This window comes from Lutjanus erythropterus, chromosome 3, assembly GCF_056507025.1.
Source record: "Lutjanus erythropterus isolate fLutEry1 chromosome 3, fLutEry1.hap2, whole genome shotgun sequence".
Taxonomy (NCBI): Eukaryota; Metazoa; Chordata; class Actinopteri; order Lutjaniformes; family Lutjanidae; genus Lutjanus; species Lutjanus erythropterus.
The window spans coordinates 45,407,265-45,428,153 of NC_139319.1; the positions used below are offsets into that span (position 1 = coordinate 45,407,265).

At 38.3% G+C, this 20,889-nt stretch overlaps 1 protein-coding gene, 1 long non-coding RNA gene and 2 other non-coding genes across 4 annotated transcripts; 2 read left to right on the forward strand and 2 right to left on the reverse strand.

Moving 5' to 3' along the window:
- The first annotated feature begins 277 nt into the window (after window positions 1-277).
- LOC146330899 (uncharacterized) lies at window positions 278-4,496 on the forward strand. The gene is made up of 3 exons (XR_014768970.1): window positions 278-405; window positions 2,199-2,254; window positions 4,361-4,496. It is a non-coding gene; the product is annotated as an uncharacterized LOC146330899 (long non-coding RNA).
- trnas-aga (transfer RNA serine (anticodon AGA)) lies at window positions 1,145-1,226 on the forward strand. Its single transcript has one exon. It is a non-coding gene; the product is annotated as a tRNA-Ser (tRNA).
- On the reverse strand, window positions 4,110-20,886 carry nol11 (nucleolar protein 11). The gene is made up of 18 exons (XM_084710839.1): window positions 20,705-20,886; window positions 19,357-19,470; window positions 17,567-17,623; window positions 14,702-14,850; window positions 14,154-14,211; window positions 13,623-13,764; window positions 13,213-13,419; window positions 10,688-10,764; window positions 10,116-10,239; window positions 9,808-9,899; window positions 8,450-8,515; window positions 8,178-8,362; window positions 7,810-7,935; window positions 6,513-6,764; window positions 6,327-6,405; window positions 4,769-4,861; window positions 4,390-4,497; window positions 4,110-4,268 (listed from the first exon to the last, which is right to left on the reverse strand). The coding sequence occupies exons 1-18, from the start codon at window positions 20,849-20,851 to the stop codon at window positions 4,155-4,157; spliced, it is 2,190 nt and encodes a 729-aa protein (XP_084566965.1). The 5' UTR covers window positions 20,852-20,886; the 3' UTR covers window positions 4,110-4,154.
- LOC146330902 (small nucleolar RNA SNORA35) lies at window positions 15,872-16,001 on the reverse strand. The gene has a single exon (XR_014769885.1). It is a non-coding gene; the product is annotated as a small nucleolar RNA SNORA35 (small nucleolar RNA).
- Window positions 20,887-20,889: the final 3 nt, after the last annotated feature.

The window sequence follows — 20,889 nt, forward strand, 5'->3', positions numbered from 1 at the left end:
ATACGAGGAGGCGGACCGGTAGTACATAGTCTTTTCCTTCAAAGTAAAAGCAAAGCTCAACTAATAATGACAAGAATGCGTTAAATGCCATGACGTAGAGAACACACCACGAATACCCACCTGATTAAATCCATTGTTAGTTTTCACTGTGACCACTTATATAGACAAAAATAAACTGTACAAATTTTCGTTTTAGTGACTTCAATGAAACACACCCGGAAATGCGCGTTTCATCCTCTGACTTGACGCTAACAGGCCTGAGTGGATGCGAGGTCACGTGACTCACTATTCTACAATAGACGCAATTGCCGTGCTAGTTCATAAAATTAGTTATCCATGCAAACGCTTTCCGCCAACAGTAGTTTACTCGAGTTGGCCGCTTCTGGTGGATGGTTTGAATTCCAGGTGGGTTGAGTGTATTCAGTGAAACACCATCGTTCATTATCGGCCCTGTCGCCATCGTCGTCACAGCAAACCGAGGCGAGAAGATAAGCAGCATACGTCCGACATTGAGGTCTATTACATGAACCTATAGAAGTCGATACAAAAGTTAACAACACACGTGTTTCATTGTTTGAATGACATGAATGGGAAAACTAACATAAGCTATTTCATAAACAAATGCATTTTATACGACTTCAACGTTAATTCATGTTTATTGCTTTGGAACCCGGCTAAATTTTTACTCAGTTCAGACAGGTAAATTAACTGAAAATACAGCCGGAGCTTGAATAAACCTGCCTATAATCTAGTCTAGCAATGTAGTTTGTAATAAACTTTAACCAAAGGGAGGCAACACAGGTGCAGTCCAGATTTGATGTTCGGCGAAATCCTCCTCTCTTTTAGCTTGTGTCTTTCTCTGGGTTTGACTTATGAGTTTTAAAAAATTAACTGTTCATTTTTTAGATTTTTCTTTGCTTTTGTTTGATTGTCTGTAATAAAATTAAGTTAGCTAGTTAGCTATTGGAAGAACACTCTAAACAGCGGAGCTACTCTTTAGCCGCCACAGCCAGCCAGCCGAAACATAGCCCGGCAAGTTTCGTCGTTACTGACATTACTACAGGATTTACATTATAGTGACGTTCAGATGAGCTTTATACGTTTACATCTTTAAAATGGCACTATCAAACATATTATAGTAACTGTTGTCGTGGCCGAGTGGTTAAGGCGATGGACTAGAAATCCATTGGGGTCTCCCCGCGCAGGTTCGAATCCTGCCGACAACGAATAACGATTTTTTTTTTTTTTTGTGCGTTTTGCTTTGTAAACTTAAACTATGGAACGAACAGCCATAAGGCAACACCCACCAAATTGTTATCAATATCATAATTAGCTGAAGCAGGAGTTCCCAGACCTCTACATATTAAGACCCACTACAATAGATGCACTTTGTCCCATGAACCCTCTACTCTGAGAGAATTTTGTCTTAAGGAATCCCTTCTGAAGATTTTTTTATTTGGGTTTGAAGACAATAATGTCATAGTCAACCAATGATCAAACTACGATCACTATAAATTACAGTCAAACAGCAATTCCCATTTCTTACCTTGTTTCAGCTTTTCAAAAATGTGATTTTAAATATAATATTCCTCGTTTTGCTTGGGACCTCCTACAACCCACTACAGGATCCCTGTTGGTCCCTGGACCCCAGTTTGAAAACCACAGAACAGTGTTAGAGAATCTCTTTAACAGTGGAAGTGAATGGTGACCAGTTTTCAAATGTAAAAAAAAAAAAAACAGAAAAAAACACCATAAAATAGTTCCATACTGCTCATCTGGTGTAATCCAAGCCTCCTAACTCCCCAACATGCCAGGTTGACTAGAAAGACATCATTTACACCACATTTTTAGCCTAAAGATTCACTGTAGATCCTTAGCTTGGAGCCACATTGACATGCACATGTACAGTCTGGACTGGGTGTGTATGGTGTGATGGTACACACAGACGTGAGCAGTATGTTTGGGCTTTCGGAAACTGAGATGAAAACTTTTCACTGTTCACTTCCATTGTTTGGGAGATTCTGCAGCGCCATTTTCCTGTGAAACTCCAGCAGTTTGGTGGACTAAAAAAAACTAAACCTGACCTTCAATTGGCATGAGGGTGAGCAGATAAATGACTGAATTTTAGTTTTTGGGTAAACTACCCTTTTAACAGCCGCATCAACTTGTTTACCATAACCTTTTATTTTTTTCTACAGCCTGCAGCCCCTCTTGTAGACTCTATTCTTCATACCGCTCCCCTCATAACCCTCAGGTAAAGTTTTAGTGTCTCATAATAGGTCAGTGGTACAGGTGATTATTTTCAGTTACTGAATCAGGCCACTGCAGGTGTGTTCCTGTGCAGCTAGACAGGAACCACTGCTGCTTTTCTACATGCAAATTCTCTATACCTAACCACTATTATACTATTAATACAAAGTAGTGTCACCTTTTTTTATCCACAGTGTAGGCCTAAGCGTGCAGAAATAATGACGGGAAAAAACAACAGTGACACATGGATTAAAGGGTTTTTCTCAGTTATACGTTTATATTCAAAATAAAAGGCTTTCCTGCAGAAAACCCAGTACAAAGTCACAACTGACAGATTCACAAATATTCAGATGTGTTAGGACACATACAAAGACAGCCAGTCACTTTAACAACTAAGTGTTAAAAGGCAGGACTCATTACAAACATTACAAACTTTTGCCACTATGTTGTATTAGGTGGCTTTTGCATGCGTTTTACAAACATTTTATTAACCAGTTTGACATAAAAGCAGATTGTTAATTCATCTGCAAATCTTTCAATATCCATTAAAACTCATATGTTCAGTTCTGGGGTCACATTACAGAAACTTTCTTAAATCTTAAATTGAGATAGGGAGAGTATTGGAATTTTCCCAAGCTGGTATTACAGAAGCAAATCCTAACTAACTTTAGGAATCATATTTTATCTCAGGTTAGAAAAGCCTATAAACTCAATTCAACGTCACTAATCAACTTTTATGTCTGTTACCTAGCAACCAACAACTGCTTTTCTCATCTCGCTGAGCTTAACAACTTTGTAACTGCTTTTTTTTAACACACTGAAACATACAAAACATGGGGCAGAAACAACAATGGGCACTTAATCTCAAGACAGTGTCAGAGGTTTGGGTGGATGCCCCCCCCCCCCCAGAAAATTTCCCAACAATGCTAAATCACTAGACTGCAGGCACAATTGCTGCGTTCAGATGGAACTTGTGAACTCGTAATTAGGACCTGTAAGTTCTGGGGCGACATCATGAACTCGGAGCTTGCGGAAAACATCCAGTTCACGATGTCATGAACGCAACATGAGGGGGGCGTTCATGCAGATCTCTTAAAGACAACCCCATGTGAACGCACCAAGTACATCTGTTGCGTTAAAAGAATAAAAGAGCAGGCATAGGGATTGAAGGAGTTAGCTAATATTACTGTTAGCAAACACTTCCATTAGCTACTGTTAACTAACACTGCTGTTAGCTACTGAATGGTTAACTAACACTACCATTACCCAACACTACCATTAGCTACTTACCGGTTAACCAACACTACTGTTAGCTACTGAATGGTTAACTAACACTACCAACAACTAACACTGCCATTAGCTACTTAACACTGTTAGCTATTGAATGATTAACTAACTACTGTTAGAGCTTGAAAGTTAGGTTGATTGTGTAATACATTTTCCTATATTCAGTTAGGATACAAACACTTGCAGCCTTTAAACTGAACTCATGAACTTGTAATTATAACACAGTAAGACTCGTGCATGACTCATGAACTCTGAGCTTTTAAAAAAATTGCAGTTTCGGATGTTGTGAATACCGCGTGAGGGTAGTGTTTTCTGGACTCTCCTCAACCCAGTAAAGAGGATCCCATCTGAAGGCAGCAATGGACTGACGAAATGTTTATCTGCGTTTATCGGCTTTTTCTTAAATCAAGTCCTAACCCCAATTACCACAATTAACAAAGAGTTACAAAGTACAAGCTAGGAAGTTTCTGTAATTTGACCCCGATAGCTAGAATCTGTGCCAAAAAGCACTTAATATTATACCATTTGGTACACAACCTTGAAACCACTGCAGGTGAAAAGGTGGAAGGAGACAATGTGCTCAATGATTTATTAAAAGTATACACATTGTGCACAGTCTAAAACAGCTCAATGACTTCGATGGAGTATTGTCCGACATCTTTCTTCACCTTCATCTTATTGAGCTCTTGGAGGCTGCTCTCGATCTTTCCAAGCTCAGAAAACAGTCTCACCTGAGGACACAAGAAAGCATCTTTGGTTAAGCCCTTCTCCAGATCACTTTTCAGATGTAACAATTTTGCACATCCTCTTGCTATTTTTCCAGAGCAGACAGAAGGGAAGACTGTTTGTTACCTGAGATTTCACAAAGCTGTGGAGGTTCAGCAGTAAGCCTTTGGCCTCAGGAGTCATCACTAACACTGTGAAATGGGCGTCCAACAGCAAGCATACCCAATCCATGATCTACAATCAGAAGTATGTTTGTTATATATCAGAAGTTTATTTTTAGGAAAGTTAGAAAAGCTCCATCTATTTATGCCGACAGCCTGTATGCACTTTGGGTACACTTGAATCAGGTCAAAATGCAAGTCCACCTTATCTGGATTTGACAATCCGTCAGCAAAATCCTTTGTTCTGCCTCCAGACTTGTCACTTAATGTGTCCTGGTGGGACAGACACTAGCTGTGCTGATATGTCAAATGTGGCAACCCTAATTATTTCCTAAGACACTGACCTGAGTCAGACTTAGTGCTCTCAATCCATGCATCTGTGGGGAAGCACCTTGGGAATATCTCAGGTAAAGGAACTGCAGGTACTGGAGGAAAAGCTGATTGGGTGAGAAAGAAAATTAACATTGTAAACACAGGGTTTTTAAACGTGCCGTGGGTGTGCTGTCAAATGTTATGGAGCATGAATGAGTGCTGCCTGTTTTATTTTAGAGATGGAACAGACCACGCAGAAGTGGTAAAAGTACACATTCTGCAGTCAAGCTAGTAGCAGTAGAGTAGCAGACATTCCGAATCAACTTCTTTATTCAAGTAAAAGTGAAAAAATACAGTATAAAAGTAAAAAGCAGCCCTCTCTGAGGGACATTTCTACTGGCTGTTTCTGTGCAAAGCTAATTCAAACTTTCCTTTTCTCTGCAAACATTTTCATTATATATCTTTTACATTTTTGCCGTTACATCTTGTTTTGTCATTTTTGTCTTATGTCTGACATCATTTTTGTCTTGTAATGTCTTTTTCATCCTGCTGTGTCGTTTTCGTGTTTTATGACATTTTCATGTTATGTTTTTTGTCTTGTCTATTGTCATTATCATCTTGTTATGTACCGTTTCCATCTTGTTACACCTTTTATGTCTTGTTTCCTATTTCACGTTATTTTCATCTTTTGTATTTTTACATTGTTTTATGTTCTACATTGTTTTTGTTTTGTCATTTTTGATTGTTATGTATTGTTGCACCATGTTATGTCTTTTACATAATTTTCTCGTTATACATTTATCATTTTCATCTTGTTACATCTTTTAAGTTATTTTTGTCTAGTTATGCAATGTTATATTATTTTCATCTTGTTATGTATTGTTATGTTGTTTCTGTCTTGTTAAGTTTTTTGCATAATTTTTGGCTTGTTACAGCTGTCATGTAGTTTCCATCTTGTTATGTCTTACATAATTTTTGCCTTGTTAATTTTTGCCTCATTACAACTGTTACATCATTTTCATCTTGACACATCTTGTTACAGGGCTACATCTTGTACATAATTTTAGTTTTGTTACGTCCTGTTTTGTTTTTAACATCATATTCATTTTGTTATGATTGTTATGTCATTTCCGTCTTGTTACATCTTTTACTTTATTTTAATCTTAATATCTTTTACATTATTTTCATCTTGTTATGCAATGTTATGTCATTTTCATCTTGTTATGTATTGTTACGCTGTTGTTTTCATCTTGTCACATCTGTCGTGTTTGTGTCTGACATGCACTGATAGATACACCAAGAAATCATCTTTTCTGTGTGTTAATGTCCCATCAATTTAGGTTGAAATTAATTTTGATGTAGGGAAGGCAGTGCACAAAGATGCAAAAATCACTCAGATGCATTAAAACTAAAGTAACAAGCCTGTTTTGAAAAAATAAGGAGTAGAAAGTACAGATATGTGCTAAAATGTCATTAGTAAAAACAAAACGTTGTCAGAAAATGAAATACAATACCTAAAAAATCTACTTAAGTAGACTAAATAAAAATTTGGTTACATCACATCTCAGATACTAAGAAGCTGTTACTCACAACAACATATTGGGAGGAGAGGTCTTTGAGGTGGGGGAGGAGGAAAGTGTCGCTGTACGCCGTCAGCAGGACCTCATTTCTGTGCAGCTCAAGTTAAGGTCTCATATGTCTGAGTATGTTTAAATTTAAATCATGACACACCAAACAGTTGCAACGATTCTTGTGTCTGAGTAACTGGGAGGATACAGTAGAACAGCTTTATGTAATCCCACGGGACAGGTCTGTTCTGGTGGAGCTGAGCTCTTCTCCTTGTCTTCTGCTCCTGTCTTAATGACGGTTCCTCCTTCACCAAGGGCCTCTGAGCGGTCCTCGTCACAGGAGGTGGGGCTGAAACCGTTCTGCAAGCCGACCTGCCCACGCTCCCTGGCGATTAGGGTTTCCATGAAGGAGACGCTGTCAGGCTCCAGGCTCACTTTCTCTGCGTCAGCATCTGACATACTGCAGGATAGGTAGAACAACACTGTTATTTTTTCATTTTATGTGACACAGCAACAATCAAGATTATTAATGCACTTAATCTTCACTGAATATTAGAGGATTACCCTTAAACTAAAAAAGTTAATCAACTGTTTAAAGCCACCTCATGCAGAATTTAAACAATCTATTACTTTGGTGGCTCCCAGTGGTCACATCCAAAGTGTCATCGATTCATGGTCATAAAGTGGTTGTCGAAAGTGGTTGTGACAAATCAAGCCTGAAATCTCCTGTGTTGCATTTTGCATGCCAAACAATAAAACAAACCCCAGTTTTTAGGAAAAGGAAAAGAGGAGATCTGTGGCTTTAGACCATCTGCAGAGAGGATGAAAATGGTTAACTGTGGGGCCACTTCATCACAGGGTAGTTAATGTTACTAAATGATTCTGCCTATAGATCGAAGTAAATCAGAAAAGAGTCTTAGTGATGGTGTAGTTAAAGTTTTTATTGTGTTTTTAGAATGGAGGTCGGTTTGAGAGACCACTCAAAAGAATCCCGAGAGCAAAGGGTATTTTAACGTGAAGAATTGACATTGACTGAGCTGACCTCCCTTCTAATAATGAACCTTTTAAACAGCATAAAGTAACCAAGGAAGTGGAGCAACTTCTTTTGGCCTGTCGTAAAAGTTTGAGTAAAGACCACAAATGGCAATCAAAATATGTGTTATTACAATTCTATAAACATGTAATTATTATAGAATGTCAAATTAGACAAACTCAAACATTAAAACTGTTAAAGTGTCTTAACAAAAGAAAAACAGACAAATTTTAGAAATTAGATTAAATAAGGTAGCTCAATGTGTCCAGTTAGTCCTATTAATTAAAATTCTTGTCTGACTGGCCAAAGGATTTGGGCTCTTTGGAAGTTCACATTTACTGTCAGCCAAATTAGAGGGGCTGCTTTCACCAAAAAAGGGGTGGGGGCATGACGCTAAGGGCTAAGTGCACCGATGTGTTGCTCTCATCTACTGGGGTACTGGGGGTGTGCGCTTCAAAACCAGCAGTTTTACCTGATAAAGGCCTTCAGGCAGGCACAGGTGATGGCTTCCGGGATGTCGGGGAAGAACTGCAAGCAGAGCTGACACAGAAAGTAGTCCTTCCTCTCCAGGGCCAGGAGCACAAGGTCAGGACACACACTGTTGGGGGTCATGATAGAGAAATGGTCACATGCAGGCTGGGGTGTTCAATTCAGATTGCATCAAAATCCAAATCATCCAATTTATAACATTTGCATTCAAACACAGGTTTTGACATTTAAGAATAAAAAAGAAATATATTATGCAGCCTGAAGACTGATTAAAAAGCTCTAAGAGTCAACATTTCAGTTAACTGTCCTATAATAAACACCACACTGATTTGATGGCCAATTCATACTGACCTGTGGCAGAGGGACTGGGTGTGCACCAGCTGGACCAGGGTGCTGGAGGTGTAGAAGGCAGGGTCAGCTAAGCTCCGGGTCACAAGGGCGGATGCGAGCTGCCCCACTGAGGGCTGCAGGTCTTGGATGTCCGCCCTGGAGAGGAGCCCCTCCACCTCTTTCTGGACCTCTTCAACTGATGCTGTCTGCATGAGGACATTCAATATTTTGTAATTATAAAATAACTTACTTCCTGCATTTTGTCAGATAGCCTGAGAAGTCAAACTTTTTACCTTAATGAGCTCCAGGACCTGGTCAACTGTTAAACTGGGTGCTGACTGGGACTTACGATTTGTTCTCTGCATAAAAAGAGAAGAATAAACCCGCATGTGATACCACTGACAGGAACATTAGTGAAACATTAGTCTTCAGGTGGTGCTACATTCAAACACACACAGAACTTTAAACACTGAACTTAAACCAAACTGCTGAATGTGGTTCCATGTTTGCTCAGTAATTTCATAAATTGGGATTAATTGTTTGAAGAGGCAGACTTGTGTAATGTCAGATATTTCGAGCTAAAAAAAATACATTAATCTTTAAAAATTATAATAGAGACCACTATTTATTAGTAGGGCTGGGTTCCAAAATAATAGATTTGAAATGATTTTCCTTTGCCTGGTCCGATATGGATTCATAAAATCCCCAAGTTAATCTTTAAATGTATGTCTTTTCTCCTGCTGCTGTGTGGTCCAGCCTGCAGTTTTAACCCTGTTAGTGTCACGTGACCAGCTTTTGCTGTGAGATCTTGTTGTGCAAGAACCGTGTGTTGGTCAGGTAACGTTTAATAAAAAGTACATTATTAATGTAACTACTTTTCTTATTGAACACTCGTTAATGTAAACATTAATATGTTTTAATAATGCACCAGATTAGAGGGCTCTTTGCACAATTTAAGACATTAAATTTCCACAAATCTCTTTGATATCCAAGCAGAATTGATATTCTAACTGAAATATCCCCAGCCAAACTGATATTGAATTGAATCAAATTAATTTGGGAAATCTGAATCGATACCCAGCCCTATTAACTAGGAGTGTAACGATGCATTGATCTGGATAATTTAGTAATATGATGCAAGATCCATATTGTCATTGCTTTTATTTTGAAATTCCCGTACCCCAATATTTATGGTTCACTGTCAATACAATTTTTTTTGTTGTTTTTTTTTTAAAATGAAGATTAAAAAACACTGAAAAAGTTTAACTGAGCTGAATTTCTTCATGAAAAAATCTTGGTTGTTGCAGCAAACTTGTCCTGAGCTCCATTACTGACATGAGTTCAGGTGGGTGATTGTGTGCCGCTACTGGCTAAAAGAGCACCGGCGAGCACCCGACAAAAAATAGAGTTTTATACACACTTATATGTGTACTGCTGTACTGTAGGCCTGTTAGCTCCTTCTGTGTCATTTGTAAAACGAGTCAAGAGTTACAGCTGTAAGTTACAACCTCTATCCCAGCAGTAGCAGCAGCAGCCATATCAGAGTGAAAGAAAATCTCGGCCACAGCAACAGCAGGGATTATATGAAAGTAAGAAAAAAGCATGATTATTATTAACTTAATTATTATCACAGTTAGTACTAATAGCATACCGTTTTTCTGGTCTCCACTGCTCTGGAGGGCTGAGCTTTGTCTCCATGGAGAATGTTATTCCAAGATGGTACAGAAGTTGGAGCTCTGGACTCTGTCAGAAAAATGCAGAATTGAGTCAGTCAGTGTAACAGCATCATTATCAACCTGCTACATGACTGGACGTGCATTTTTTCTTATGTTACAGCATATAATTTATGTGAAATCAGTGTACACAGGCATCAAATGTTATTCTCTGCCATTTGCTTGATGCAGTTGGATTAAGTTATTATTACTACAGCAGCTGAACTACTAATCTGATTTATCTCACCTTCAGTCTTGGCCTGCCTCAGTTTCCCCAGGGCAGCGGCCAGGGAAGATTTGGGGCACTCGTAAGGAATAACAGAGAGGGTTTTCCCATGTGGAATGAATAGCTTGTTGGAATAAGTCCAAAGCTAAGTTAGAGAGAAAAGAAAATGAATACAAACAGACACAGTACATGTTGACATGGTTTAACATAAACAGCACAAGCGTTATATGTAGGTGTAACATTGTAAACTGCCATAAAGTTGTGAGGAGGGACAGTGAGCCCCGTCACAGTGGAGAGCAGGCACGATGCTCTACCAAAGTCATACAGTCCTCCATCAGCACCCAGCAGCTGGGAGGACAGGGAACCTTGGCCTGCAGTAACAAGAACAGTGAGGGAGCCTGAGTGGGTGGTCTCATGCATACTTCTAACCTCAGCTGGACACGCTGGTGACTGTCCTGCAGGAGCTCAGGAGTCCTACCACTAACATGGCTACAAATCATAAGCATTCATTCATCCATTGCTCATAAAACAGACACTTAAGAAAAGAATCGGCTCGGCAGTTTATTTACATTTAATTAACAAAGCATTCCTACCTGTCCGTAGATTTTACCCGCCATCTCTTTTCCTGCCTGTAGAGTTTGGAAATTGGTATTCCAGATGCAGAGGAAGTCTGAAAAGAGCCATTCAAGAACCACACTCACATCAGACACTGGAGTCACACAGAGTCAAGTCATCATTCTAATGCATTCAGTCTAAAAACCAAGTGATATATGAATTATTATTTCCAGTATTATCATTATTATTATTATTTCCAGCCTTTGATAATTATCCTTGTAATAATTTAAGTTTTAATAATCTGAACCTAAAAATTCATTTTAGTTCCAACAAACAAAATTCCTTATTATTTGGCAAGACATCATTCAGTGTTCAATATCAATACTTCAAACTGTTGAGTCTGTTTATACTGTATATACTGTTCCTATTATATATTTCCTCTTGTTTAAATTGTTCATATGTTTCCAATTCATCTTACTAATTTTTTTATTTTATTTTAGATTTTTATTGATTCTTCTTTATATTTTTTGTTAGCCACTTTGCTGCTGTAATAGGAATCTCTTATAGTACAAGATGCAGAGACTAGAAAGTGAATTCGGGTCAGTTATGAAACTTAAAAATGAAAACACTCTTGACCCATTCACACTACTCTGTGTAAATTTTACCAATGCAAAAACCTTTTTAGTAAAGACTGACCAAGCAGAGTTGTGGGTTTTTTTTGTTCGTTTGTGTTTCCCCTCCCATTTGCCTTGAAAGACACAAAATATCTTATTTCATGCTGTGAATTCTTCACATTCAGACATTATTGTTCAGAGACTTTTATTCTGAAATTTTGCTTTGAAAGTATGCATTTGTTTCTGCTTCCTGTCGCAATGTTTCTGCATTAGTACTGGAGCAGAAGCCACAGACAATGTGCTTTCAGGCTTCCTCTACTGCAATTATGAACACTATTTTATTGAATGAACCTCTGTTGAATACACTGTAAGACAGTATATTTGATAGAAACAAGGAAGGTGCACTCAGTCACTGTCTCATGTGACTCAGATCATTCCCACGGGATGTCCACACCTTACAGGCTAACAGAAGGACATCCATGGACAGAGCGCTGTCATTGTTGTGTGTGATCACTCAGCTGATGAAGGTTGTGTCAGACCAGAGTCATCACCGCTGCACTGTTGTATTTTCCCTAATATCTTGTTGTGATCACTTTCATTTCTGCTGTTATAATAGGAAATTTATCTGCCTCATCTCATTTTATATTCTTTTGTAAAGCACTTTGTAATATTATATTGCTATACAAATAAAGTTTATCATTATTATGTGAACACATCTCTAATGAGATGGACTGCAAACATTATCTTTGCACAATCTAATTTGTAGCATTTCATTAAATCCCTGCAATTCAGCTTTTGGAAAATATTTCTCCTTCCTCTTTGCCATTTCCTCCTCTGACTAAGAAACTCTAATGCCTCTTCAAAGTCCAGTCCAGTTTTTCACCTTAGGATCTCTCTTAAAGGTCACATATAAATAGAGCGTCAATGATTAATCAGTTTATCGATCTGAATAATTGGTCTGAGTAATTTTTCAAGAGAAGAAAGTCAAAATTTTCCAACTTAAATGTGAATATTTTCTGGTTCCTTTGCTCATTTATAACAGGAAACTGAGTATCTTTGGGTTGTGGGCAAAAAAAGACATCTGAGGACGTCATCTTGGGTTTTGGAAAATACATTTTTGCACCTTTTCTGACATTTTATAGACTAAACAACTAATCGATTAATGAAGAAAATAATTGACAGATTAATCAACGATTAAAATAATCATTAGTTGCAGCCCTACATATAAAATACACTTTGTCGTGACTTTTCAGCAAAAATGTGTGTCCCTGGTGTCTCTAGAGAGTAGAGACCCCCTCCAAAGTAGGAGAAACTGACATCATCTCTCTTTTTTGCTTGCTCCCCTTTTCAGAAAATGTGTTCGAAAACACCAGTCAGGTTTTTTTCCTCTTATTATGTCACACAGGGCTTTGGACAACCTTACTGAACACCTAGTGAATCACAGTGGGCAGTGTGTGCTCCCCTGAGCAGGGCACTGACCAATCAGAGGGACAGGAGCTAAAACAGAGCGTTTCAGAGAGAGGGTGAATAAAGGAGCGGCAAAAATGGCCAGTATAAGAAAGATAATGTGTTTTATGAACATCAAAGCCTGTTTTCTATTAGAGCCCCTAAATACAAATATGAAAAATGAGCATGTCTCCTTTAAGGGCTAAGATGCTTTGAAAATATTTTTTACCAGGAGCTAGTCTTAACTGTGAGGGGAAACGTCATAATTCTAAGAAGTTTTTGAGAATTCTGTCACCAAGAGCATCTCAGCAACCCACTGATGACTCAATGACATCATTTACTGAAAGCAGTGTACCCAGATTGACTTCATTAAGATCTGTCATGCTTAAAATGATACTTTTAGTGGTGTGGAAACCAGCCAGATGTTCTGACTGATTACATCTCCAAACCTTAAACAGATATGTCTGAGCAGAGCACTTGTGGTCTTCATTTGAGGCAATTACCTTTCCCCGCTCCGGCAGAGGGGTGTGGAACCCCCACAACAGCTACGTGGGCTTCATCCAGGACCAGGGCGGACGCCGCCTCCAGCAGGCCCTCGCCGACCGGAAGACCCAGCAGCAGGGTGCGGGGCATCGGAAGAGCCTGGGACCCCTCGTCAGCCCCCAGGCCCCTCACTGAGACTACACTCTGGTACACATGACCGTTTGGGTCTGGGTAGCAGGAAAGATGAAGAGCCACAAGAAGGATTATTGAAGGAACTAAAAAAAAAACATCTTCAATATCAATGTTCCAGTGTTGGCTGCACATCTGACTGAGTGAGGGGCTTTTGTTCAAACAATTAACCCCTTTAAAAATAACACAAAGCTGTCTAACAGTGACACTAAAGAGATTTCCACGGGTACTTCGGACTTACAGAGGTAGAGCAGGCGGACATGTTTGTCCCTGTAGGAGGCAGAGAAGCTGAGCGGGGACAGACCGGGCTCCTCTCTCTCCAGCCGGTACCTCTGCAGGGTGTTGGGATTCAGTCTCTGCAGGTAGAGGAAATTCTCTCCTTTCTATGGGAAGACAGTTGAGAGACAGTCAAGGAAAACACATCCTCAGAAATACAAGAAACAAAGAAAAACAAGGACAGACAAAATTAGTTATTGTAAGCAGGTAATAAAATACATGTCATTGATGTGAAGCCCTACATAAGCATGTCCTAAAATGAAGTGTCTTAATAGCTTAGCACTGTTATACAATTTTAAAATTAAACAAGACATTTGAGGATGTCGTATTAGGTTTTTGGAAACACTGATCAACTTTTTTCACCGTTTTCTGTCATATTAAAATAAGCATTCATCCAGAAAATAACCCACCGATTACCTGACTATGAAAATAATTAGTTGCAGTCCTAATTTGAATTGTGAGAGTTTGTGTCTTTTGTCAAAAGCCGAACTGATACCTGTTCAGTTGTGAAGATGACAAACTGCTGTGACTCTGCCACTATGTTGGTGCTCCACCTGAACACATACAGAAGAATCATCAACACTCTACAAGAGACAACACAACAGACTGCAACACAGCACAGAAAATCAGCTTATTTCAATACTTAAAATTTCACTAACACTTTCTATGACACCCATGTCCATAATGCATTATAAACAAACTTATAATCTGCTAACATTACCATGTAATATATTCTAGTTATAAGCACTCAAATGTTCATATTGCTTTACTCAATAATAATAATAACATGTTATAAAACATTTCATAATGACATATAAGGTCACGGTTTGTTGCAAGGTTCATAGTGTATGGTTGTGATGATATGATCCTTTTTTCAATAAATAAATAAATAAGCCAAAGGTCTAATGAATAATTCAATAGTTCAATAATTCAATCATTGTCTGGATTTGTTGGGATGTGTAGTTTTATGACAACAACTGCTACAATGTCTTCAGGACGACTCTGAACCTCACTCTTACTCTGGATTATACATAAGACACTGACCTGATGGTCTCCTCTGGAGCCAGGACCTCCTCTATGGGCTGCTGGGGAGCAGCGAGGAGAGCGTCCAGGAGCCTCACAGCTCCTCTCTGGAACAACACCACAGGCTCCCCTCCAGACGCACTGTGGACCCTCCAGATATCTGATGACACCTGCAGAGAACCGAGTCAGAGGAGGCAGGAGTGAGAATGAGCTGTGTTTGGAGGCACTTATATTTTACATTGGTTAAAAAAGTAAATACTGTACTGAGAAGGACACTGATGATCTTTTTGTCTTTTGTGTCAGGTTACAATGGCAATCTCAACTGGTAAAAGGTGGATATATTGTAAATATAGATATCACAGCAATCAATTAAGCATGAGGAAATCATAATATTAAATATAGAAATGCAACATAAAAATGATCCAAGTATTGAAAGGAGGAATATGTGACCTATTAATGTACCAAATCATAAAATAACCATGATCAGAGTTTAAAGAAACATGCTAAGTTGAAATACTGGCATAAGCCTTGTAAATTTCTGCTCCAGGACGACTGTTGTGTTTGCCAATTTCAGGTTAATCTGAGCTAAAAATTAATGCTGAATGGTCGTAAAACAAGTTTGTGTTTGTTTATGACTGGTAAGAAATCTTGTAGAAGGAAGAGATGGTTAAATTAAGCAACATGTTAATGAGTCCAGCAGGTAGTGAGATTGACGGTCACTGAACTCCAGAGTGTGTATTTTCAGAACAACAGGCTTTTGTTTTCAGTATAACAAACTTAACTTTACATCAACAGACACTGATTTTACATCAGCAGACAAGGGCCAAATCTGGCTGCTTACAGGGTGCAACGGGACCCTCTGACCATGTTCTAATTCACAACGAAAATAAGTTGATTCACACCGTTTTTCCCAGGAAGGAGGGACAGGTATGAGAGTTTTGTACTATGAGATAAATAAGGCTGTTTCATTCTGTCCCTGGCAGGGGCAGTTTATGTTATGAATCATTCTAACATTTCAGTGATTGCACAATAAAAGAAGTTCCAGATATGTTTAATGTTGCACACGGCAAGTAAATACACTGATGCAAAATCAGGTTAGAAAAGAAATGATGAGATTAAACAGTCTACACAACACTAACTCTGCCACCAGCAGTATCACAGCTGCACTGTGCAGTAGATTGTATGCTAGATATTTGTTCTCAGCCTTCGAAAGGGGGGAGCCAGTGGTCTAAACTCAACCCTTCTGCAAACTGAGGTCCATCTGGCACTGGAATGAGACTGGAAGACCACAACAGAGAAGTCCAGTCACTTAGCAGTGCTGCTAACCACTTCAGCATGTGTCACACATAAAAACTATTTGTGCACATTAGAATCTTTTTTTTTCAGGGTCTGAAAAACAAGGAAAATGCCAACAATTATGTGAACTCAATTATTAATGAGTAACAGTTAATTATATTCTTTCTTAATCTTTATCCCTGGTCTGAGGTCTGATGATGACCAAGCAGTAAAACGGCTGTAAACACAGGATTTCTCCAGGTTTTAACACCCCTGTAAGACCATTATGAATGCAATTCAAGACCCATTTCACATCCATACTGGCAAAAATGCACGTCGTTTCCATTACTGTGTATTACTTTGTAGTTTTTACAACCTATAACCTATATTTTTTCCCTAAAAATGCATTTAAAAGTGAGAGTGCAGTTAAACCCCACTTTATAACAGTAACATTATAGATGAGGATGTTCCAGCTATGTTTAAAGGGACAGTTCACCCCCAAATCAAAAATACATCTCCCTGTAGTGCTGTTTATCCATCTGGATAGTTTTGATGTGAGTTCGAGTTTTGCAGAGATCAGCCATAGATATGTCAGCCTCCTTTCAAATATAGTGGATCTAAATGTCACGCTGCTCATGGTGATCAAAGCACCAAAAAATGTGTCTGAAAATTTCAAAACCAATCTCTCTTCCCAAACATCATGACCCGGTTACTCAAGATAATCACAGACCTTGTTGTGAGCAGTTTCATGTAGGAACTTTCTTTCTGCAGTAGAATCTCCCAAAACTTTTTTATTTAGACTGCCAATTGAAAAATATGTAGTTTTTGGGTGAGCTGTTCCTTTAATATTGTATCAACTCTTTCAAAATGTTACCGAAGAACTAAAATGCAGCTGCAGTTATTACATGCAGTAAAATATGTGATTCATCCATTGATCCTTACACCAGGCTGATTTAGCTAACAAGTTAATTAATCAGTTTATTTCAAAATAAAGAAAGACAGATGAGTTCTGAGCCTTCTGATGTTTATTCATTCCATCTGATAAGGTTATTAGCGAAGATTAATCGATGATTGATTAATCAGTCTTTAAGAATTTGATCAATCACATGAAATGTATTTGATCTATCAAATAAAGATCTGCAGTAACATGTAGGCCTTAATGTCCTCACGTTTCATAAGCTCTGTAATGCTGTCAGAGAATATACATTTTTGTGCTGTAAAGATAAAGCTTTGGTTGAGCCGGGAAATAACCCTAACATATACCCTAATTGTTTTATCATTATTGTTTCCAATGATCAGTTAAGAAACGTGCCTATAAGTTGCAACCTTATTATTAATGTTTATTAAGTGACCCCTGGCTGCCTGTCATTTTGCAAAAGTGGCCCTGGTTCACAGTTATCCCTGGTGGATGCCATTATCACTAGATGTATGATTCGCCACATCTCACTCCTCTCTATGACAACAGGCTCTTCACCTTCTAATGTGGCCTCTTGGAACAGGTATAAACACTTGTGGCTCCAGACGTGATCAGACTACACATTGTACAAACTAGTTTACTCCAGCCTCAGAGGCCACTGCAGCAGAGAGCTGAATATCAATGTTCACACTTACAGTTGCTTTGAAGGCTTTATCCAAGAGAATGTCTTCTTCCTTCCAGATTCTGACAACCTTAAAAACAAAAACAACGTTTTTTTAAGAAAATATTTCTGGAATGTAACATCTACAGAGACAAGTCTGCAAACAGAAATACAGATCCAGACATTACAGCAGTAAGGAGAAGACTGTCAGTATTGCATGAGTTTATCTATTCAGACTCACAACTCACATTCAAAACACACGTTCAAACATTTGGAACAGAATTGAATTTTAAAAACAATTCAAGTACAGAGGCATCAAAGCTCTACATCAGAGTTCTTTCACACATGAACTACTTTCTGACCAGATGGATGCAGCCTGGTACATTACAATTTGAAAACTTTGGATAAAAAGTCAAATTCATATAATTGTAAAATCTTAACTAAATTTGACTTTAAACTGGGAAAACATGATCAAATTTGCAGATATTTTAACTGTGTTTAAAACAGCGGTTACTCAAATCCAGGGCTGAGCAACCTTTATTTTGAAAAGAGCCCTTTTCAGCGAAAAAGGGGGACTTGACTATTTTTTTGTTGTTGCTGTTGTTTGGTTTCGGCATGCCTAGCTAGCCAAGGGAGACTCGGGACTAGCCCTCAGCAAAATGTAGAGGAAAGGATGATGATCTGTAGACATACGCTATGATGCACATTTTAGTTGATGAAAAATGGAAATTACAATGTTAAAACAAAGAAACATTTTTCATTTTCGTATATTTGGCAGGGAGCCACTGGACGGGGTATGTGACTTCAGAGCTGCAGGCTGCTGACCACTGCTCTAATCAAACATGCTGTCATGATCTGGATTACTGGTTATGTCACTGTTTCATTAATTATCTGTATTTTTGTTTGTGATTATGTTCTTGCAATGTGCATTTTCAAGTTATATGGTTATCTCATTGTGTTTTGCGCATGTTTCCTTTTGTCTGTATTCTTCTTTAAAAATACAGATTTTTTTCTCTTACTTGTAGAGCTACCTATCTAGATTTTGTGTGAGTTGCAGAGTTTTGGAGATATCATCTATAGAGATGCCTGCTGTCTCTTCAATATAATGGGACTAGATGGCACTCAGCTTCTGGTGCTCAAAGCGCTAAAAAATACATTAAAAAATAAACAAATAAACAACAGTGTCCCTTTCCAAAAATCAGGACCTGGTTATCCAAGACAATCCATAGAAGAGTGCCATTTAGTCCCATTATATTGATAGGCAGACATCTCTATGCCTGACATCTCCAAAACTCTGCAACTCACACTAAAACAGTCCAAATGGATCAATAGCACAGCCAACATAGGAAGGAGATAGAAGAGAAATATGTATTTTTGATTTTGGTGTGAACTATCCCTTTAATGTTTCTATATGCCACCAACGAGCCAGGGACTGCAGATGGAAATTAGCCTGTGTGTCTAAATCTGGCACATTTACATGATGGAATCAATCGGTCATGTTAATGAATATGGTCTATTCTTTCTTAAATAAAATAAACATCTAGAGTTTAAATTTGAAAGAAACTAAAAAAAAAATAGATGGGTTTATTTTGCAAAAAAATAGTTAGATCTACCCGTTAAAATGGGGTAGAATTGCGTGACAATTAAGTAACTGTGTAGACAAAGCCACACTATGGAATCTGGTAGGTTGTTTTGTGTGAGAAACTAATTTCAACCTGACAGCGAGTCAATAAGATGGTACCAAATCAAGAATCAGAATCCATCTAATAAAGATCTGTGTGCTAATCTCCACTCTTGTCACTACAAGAATGAGTTAAAGTCTACCTTGTTGTCTGAGACGGCCACATATTCTTTGGTTTGTGTGTTGTAGACTGCTGAACAGGTCAGAGTCTGTCCTTGCTTCACCGTCCAGCTGCTCAGCGGCTTCTGGTCTGAAACCTGTCACCGCCACAACAATACAAAAGAGAGGAGCAGTTAATATAAATGAGGAAAGTTCTATCAGTCATTACACAAAGAGTTTCCCTTCATCTACCCATATTCTCACTGGTAAATGAAAGACTGTTTAATTATTCCACAGCGGGGGGCTGCGATTAACCATTATTTTCACAGGCGATTAATCAGCTGATTACATTCTTGATTTATCAATTAATATTTGTTTGTTTTGAAATGTCAGAAAAAATGCCAATCAGTGTTCCCTTAGGCCTAGAACTATCAGAGCTACATTGGTCTTTATCAGTATTGGCATACATGTTATATTCTGAGTATATCTGATCATTTTTTAAGGTTTAAAATATTGCATATTTTACTGTTTTTTTTTTTTAAAAAAGATGGTTATTTATAATCATTATAAATTCTAATAAAAGTTTACTCTTTCAGTCCCCAAATATAATTTTGGACAATAAAGTATCATTAAACTGTAAAATATCCTGACTCTATTACAAATCTTTGCTACAACAACATTTAGCCACTTTTGAGGGATCACTGCCAAAAATAATTATATATTTTGTAAAAAAATAAATAAAATAAATAAAATAAAATAAAATGTTGTATACTGTATAAACAACATCTGTAGATTTATCAAATTAAGACTTTTTTAATACTTACTTTTAAAGACAGGTTTAGAACAAGGTTACTGGTGCAGTGTACATCAGTACGTGCAGTTTTGAAACTGAGCATTTTGCACAGACTTTAACTGTTGTAAACTGCAAATACTGTTTTATACTGTATATTACCTTGTCTATCTCAGTCATTTTGTTTGTATCCTTTCTTCTTTTCTATTAACTAGTATATTTTATATTTGTAAATAGATTAACAACACCGGGTAGAGACACATAGCAAACTAAGAATTTCATTGCATTGATAAGTTGATTATTTCTGCATGTGACAATAAAGCCTTTGATCCTTTAACTCCTAGCGGTTGATATAGCGACGGTTAGCTAACATTTGTCTTCACACACTGGTATGATGTTTACTCCAGCCTTTACGATCCTTACTTAGTATTTTCTCTGCATCAATGTGCTCCCAGGACTAGCTGAGGCATCTGTCTGTTCTGGTGGTTTGTGTCTGTTGCTAACACAAAACGAGGATGCCAACACGAGTCCCTCAGGTCGCACAGACAGATCAGCTGGCCCAGGTTAGGAGAGCCTAACGCTACCCAAACGTTAAACGTTACCTTATACAACGTGACAGATCTGGTTGAGTCGGTGACGACGACATGGTCGCTGTCTCTCTCCGCTTCGATCCCCTGAATGCCTGAATTCGGCAGAGTTTGAGCTGGAACAAGTCCGCACAACGTGTATCCCTCATACAGCGCGGCCATGCTGGACGAGAAGGAAGAGGAACCCCTTCGATCTCGCG